The sequence below is a fragment of the Buceros rhinoceros genome, unplaced genomic scaffold (genome assembly GCF_000710305.1).
Source record: "Buceros rhinoceros silvestris isolate BGI_N320 unplaced genomic scaffold, ASM71030v1 scaffold32718, whole genome shotgun sequence".
NCBI lineage: Eukaryota > Metazoa > Chordata > Aves > Bucerotiformes > Bucerotidae > Buceros > Buceros rhinoceros.
Genome location: NW_010429143.1, coordinates 11,464 through 16,808, shown reverse-complemented (window position 1 = coordinate 16,808; position 5,345 = coordinate 11,464). Strand labels below are relative to the sequence as shown.

Sequence of the window (5,345 nt, the reverse complement as noted above, 5' to 3'; positions counted from 1 at the left end):
AGCAGGAACAAATGCTTTGGAGGACATAAATCCAGAAGACCGTAGTGTCCAAAGATTAACGTGCATGGACTAACACATGTGAAGGAGCAAGGTGCACCATCGAGGTGGAGGAGGCAGATGTAGAACAGCGTATGGACAGACTCTCATGTCAGTAGGAAAGCAGTACACCCAACTCAGATTAGGAAGCAGCCCCATCGTCCATCACTCCAAGCATGCATCCCTCACAGTTCAAGCGTTGGGTGATTCACATGACTTCACCTCCCTGGACATGGATTGCAATTCACATTTTCGGTGTCACACTTTGGATTCTGGGCTTTTTATGGAGCTTCCCGACAGTTTCTCTTTCTCTGGGTCTGCCATTGTCTCTGCTGCACTGTGAGCTTCCCTCTCCTGCCGTCTGAGAATCATATACACAGTCACAAAGCACAGGAAAGTGCACACCTCAAAGAAAAACTGGAGACCAAGGTACCTGTGGTATGGAAACAAAATAGATCAGGAGAGCGAGGGAGTTCCTATGTGCACCAAGCACCATGTCCCCAGGTACCCAGCAGACACTGAACGTGGAGATGGGCTCCTTGGGCACATTCAGCAGTGGGCAAGCAACCGCTGCAAGCCTGGGTCCCAAAATGGGTGGCAGAAAGAGGAGAAGGAGCTACCAAGATACATTTCTCTTTGGTGTTACATTAAGAGATGAAACCTCCTGGCAAGAAGGCGGCATATAAAAACATCTTTTGGTGTTGAGGTGAATAGGATTTGCTACAACCACCGGTCAGTGAGTCATGGATTTGCAATGGGGATGGAAGACCGCCTACAGCTCCCTTCCTGCCTCCCCACAGTGCCCAGGCTGGATTTGGTATCTTCTGCATGTCGGGCTAGGCCATTCTGTTGGAAGACGAACCCCAGGGCGCAGGGCACCCTGCATGGACCCTGCACCACCTCACAGGCAGCTTTGAGGCTGGGCTCGCTCCTGCTGTTGCACTATCTCCATGGAGAAGGCGTCAGGACAGGCTGTTGTCCCTATGCTGGTAAAATGAGTGATCACAGCATCACACAAGAGGTCACACAGGAAGAGAGAGACCTCAGAAGATCATGTGGTCCAATCTTTCATGGGACAGGGAGCCTGGATGAGATTATCTAGTGCTTTGTCCACTCGCATCTTGAAAACCTTCAGTGGCGAGGACATGAGTGTCCCTATTTGCTTACTGTGGTCATATACAGCAACTCATCCCACGCTGGAGGTGGCCTGATGCTTCGTTCCCCCCTGCACCCCCAGCCTGTGTCCTGACCCCTCATCCCTACCTTTGCCTGAAGAGGTTATTGTCGTAGTATCTGCAGGCTGCCTTCCGGTCACACTTCTTCCCCCAGAGGATGCAGGTCGTGTCGATGGCACTGCCATACAGAACGGGCCCCGGCATCCATGCTGAAAGCAGAGGGGCAGAGGGAGATCTGTTATGTCATGGGAGCGCCTCTGCCAGGAAAGACTCGACCCTGGTTACTTTCCTCTGTGCTAAAGTCACGCCAAGGGCTGGCTGTGTGTTTGTGTCCCACAAGATGCAAGACAGTCCTTCTTTCTCATTGCTTTTTGACAAGGGCCCATCGCTCATCCCAGGAATAATAAGTAGAATCACAGAATGACAGAAATGTTTGGGTTGGAAAAGCCCTTCCAGCTCCTCCAGTCCACCCATTCCCCCAGCGCTGCCAGGTCCCCACGAACCCCTGGCCCTCAGCACTACCTCCACACCGCTGGCAAACCCCTCCAGCCACGGGCACTCCACCACTGCCCTGGGCAGCCTGGCACACGCCTGCACAACCCCAACGGGCAACAAATGCCTCCTCAGGGACAACCTCAACCTCCCCTGCAACAACTGCAGGATGGTTCCTCTTGTCCTGGTGCTTGTTCCTGGGGAGAGGAGACCGACCTCCACCTCATTGCTCCAACCTCCTGTCAGGGAGTTGTTGAGAGCCAGAAGGTCTCCCCAGAGCCTCCTTTGCTCCAAGCTGTTCATCTCCTCCACGCTCCTTCCCATGACTGCAGGGACAGGTTCTGGGGGCCTCCAGGTGAATTTTCACCATAGGAAGAACCACTAGTAGGATTGCAGGACATGGTTTGCTGATATGCTGGAGGGAAACACAGCAATATCTGCACAGAGCCAAAGGCTGCCCTCTGGGACCTAAATTTATCACCTGCCCTCTTTCATTTAGCTGTGTAGATGTACCCTCTCCTCCACTCCCCACCATGTGCAGCCCGTCAGATCCTGCAAGACAGCATCTTTCCCTGGCCCAGGACAGGCTTTGGTCAGTCTGAAACTCTGAATAAACAGCACTTCTGCAGCCCTGGGGCTGCTCAGGGATGAAATCCTCACAAATCCCCAAAGGCTGCCATGATTTTCCAGGACAACATTTCAACATGATTTAATTTACCTAAAACTCTCAGCAGCATGAACTGTATCCCAACTGCAAACGATTTGTCCTCAGGCTGGATGCTCCTGAAAAACAGAATGGAGATGGGCCCTCTGGCATTTCAGCCAAGATGGATGTTTCCTTCCCTGGCATCGCACGAAGCCTGATGGCACCTCACCCAAAAAGTCATCCCTCAGCCCAACCACTGAGGACCTCAGGCAGCTCCCGTTGACGTCAGCAAAATTGATGAAGTTTCGTTCATTAGGGCTAGAAGCTTCCCACAGCCTTTTCCTGGCCTGGAAAACCAACCAGACTCCGTAAGAGGCGGGGAGGGGCTCAGCTGAGTGGTTTTGCTTTTCATTTAAAGAATCTGTTTGAGTAAAACACAAGCAGAAACCAAGATAACCGCTGGCTCCTCTGAACATAAGGGATGTTTTCTTGTAGCTGGAAGAGAGAAGTGATTTACCCATTGAGGAAGTGGCTTTTTCTGAGGTGGGATGCCCCAGTGTATATTTTGGTGGTTCCCCAGTTTTCCAAAATAATTACTTCAGGCTGTGGTTCCTGCGACTGCACAGGGGTGAGGGCTGGGTGGCAGAGGACCTCCAGGTCAGCGCACCTCAGGGGATCCAGCTTCCCCCTCCTCTCTGACTGCCCAGCGCACACATAGCCCACCTGTGGCATAAAAGGTGATTTAATAACACCTGGGAGTCGAGATAAAAACAGGTTTTAACCGCAGTTTTTCCCTTCAAAAGTGGCTGTTCAAAGTGCTTCACCCACAGAAATGCACTTGGAACCACACACAGTCACAAAATTGTTCTGGCTGGAAAAGCCCTTTAAGATCATCAAGACCCAACGTTCCCCCAGCACTGCCAGGTTCCCACTAACCCCTGTCCCTCGACATGGTTCCTCTGTCCCTTTCACCTCCAGGGATGGGGACTCCACCACTGCCCTGGGCAGCCTGGGCCAACGATTCAAAACCTTCTCCGTAAATAATTTTTTCCTAATATCCAACGTAAATATCCTTTATAGACTAATACAGAGATTCCCCCATGGCTTTTCCCTCTCCCCCAGCACCACCCCAACCTTGCCCGTCCCAGACGCCAGCCCCACCAGCCTAGGGCTCGTGTCAAGCTGGCTCCAGCCCCGTCGGCACCTTTCCAGGAGCATGGGAAATGAGTCCTAATTGTCTCTCCATGCTGGGCAGGGAGGCTGTATTCGAGTGAGATCCATCAGAAGGAAAGTGGATAATTAAACTTCTCAACTTAACACGGAGCTGCATTAAAAAGTGCCAAAGTGCTGCCGTGCTAAATTAATGCTGAGTTAATGGCACATCTTGTTGCTGAGGTATCAGCCGTGGGTGGCGAGAAGGAACAGGATGGCTGCTGGGTCTGAGGGTTGAGCTGAGACCAGGAATATGTGTGTGTGTGTGTGTGTGTGTGTGTGTGTTTGTGTGTGTGTGTGCGCGCGCGGCAACAGGATGGCTGCTGGGTCTGAGGGTTGAGCTGAGACCAGGAATATGTGTGTGTGTGTGTGTGTGTGTGTGTTTGTGTGTGTGTGTGCGCGCGCTGAGGGCCATGTGGGGTTCCTGGGAGCCCCACGGTCCTGTCGATGGGTGGAGGTGCTGTGGGGCCTGGCATGATGTGACACCCACCGCCTGCTCCTTGCCTGAGCCTGTTTGTGAACTCCACATTGCCTGCAAGAGCAGTTGGCCATGCAACACTGGTGGCTCCATAATAAAGCCTTCAGCAGCCTGAAATCTCCACTTGCTGCTTAACTGCAGGGATCAGCATCTACAGCCAAAGAGACCTTGGAAGAGCCTTCATAGTCTCAAGGGGAGCTCTGTTAGTACAGGGTCTTCAAGAGCAAGTCCTGAAGGTCTCTCTCCTGCTTCAAAACTCGAGATGTTCAGTGTTTCTGTCCTGCCCAAATGGACAATGACATGCATTGCCAGATGAGCACGGAAGCCCCTGCACCAACACACGCAAAAAACATGCAAAAGCAATGGGAGGAACTGGGCACAAGGTGCAGTATAGAGCTAATTTAACCCTCCAGTCCCTCTGCTGGAGAAAACCTTCCTCCTCAACTCAAAGACCCTTCAGTTTTCCAAACGCTGCCTCTGGATGCCTTTTCTGTCTGCACCTAGACCATGGCCAACCCTGTCTGCTCACCTGAGGATAAGCATGAAGGACGGTGTGTGGGAAGTGCTGGCAAGGATCCCGGCCAGGCAGGACAGGACCACAAACGGCAGGAAGAGGTGGGAGCAGCTGGTGCCGCAGGGCCCAGGCTTGGCAAACCCCGCGAGCCCCTTTTCAGAGATGCAGCTGCAGTTGGTGTAGTTCTGCAAAGAGGAGAGAAAACCCAGAGGCTGCTCATCTGCTCAAGGCTCTGGAGATCCCAGGGATAGCTGCCAGCTGCCAAAGGGACGGATGGTGTTTAGGTTTTGTCTGTAAATAATTAGCAGTAATTAGCACATACAATGAAGCTGGCCAGGGATAAGAGACTGAGTGGATGAGGAAACACACATTCCCGTCCCCATTTCCAGCCTCCAACACGCTGCTATCTCCAGAAGGAGGTCCCAGTCCCACCATGTCCCACAGGCATCACTAGGATGTCACACAGCTGATGGGGAAGCTGGGGCCGGCGCAGCACCATGGTTCATCTACGGTGGTACCTCGGTTCATCTTCCCCCAATTCCAGAGGCACCTGGGAATGCGCCCAACCCAGATGCCTTCCTGCCTTGATGGTGTGAGCTCCAGCAATGCCTCCCTACCCACTGCACCAAGCCTTCCACGCTCATGCTTCCAGTCCCGTGTTTCACTGGTGATGCTTACAAAGGGGTTTATCCCAACATCCTCATTTGCCAGCTGAACGCTTTGGCATCCTGAATAAATTTGCACTCTTGGCGTGGAAAAATCTGCCCCCGCCCCCCCCCCCCCCCCCCCCCC

The 5,345-nt window shown here is 52.9% G+C and overlaps 1 protein-coding gene across 1 annotated transcript in view; it reads right to left on the bottom strand.

Annotated features, from left to right (window-relative positions):
- Positions 1 to 181: 181 nt before the first annotated feature.
- LOC104499083 (solute carrier organic anion transporter family member 2B1-like) overlaps positions 182 to 5,345 on the bottom strand; it is a gene marked incomplete at its 5' end in the record, with an annotated part of 11,657 nt that continues 6,493 nt past the window's right edge. The window contains 4 exons of the mRNA XM_010142544.1: positions 182 to 469; positions 1,300 to 1,420; positions 2,422 to 2,486; positions 4,569 to 4,738. Coding sequence (XP_010140846.1) covers positions 295 to 469; positions 1,300 to 1,420; positions 2,422 to 2,486; positions 4,569 to 4,738 — 531 coding nt within the window. The remainder of the gene's footprint in view (positions 470 to 1,299; positions 1,421 to 2,421; positions 2,487 to 4,568; positions 4,739 to 5,345) is intronic.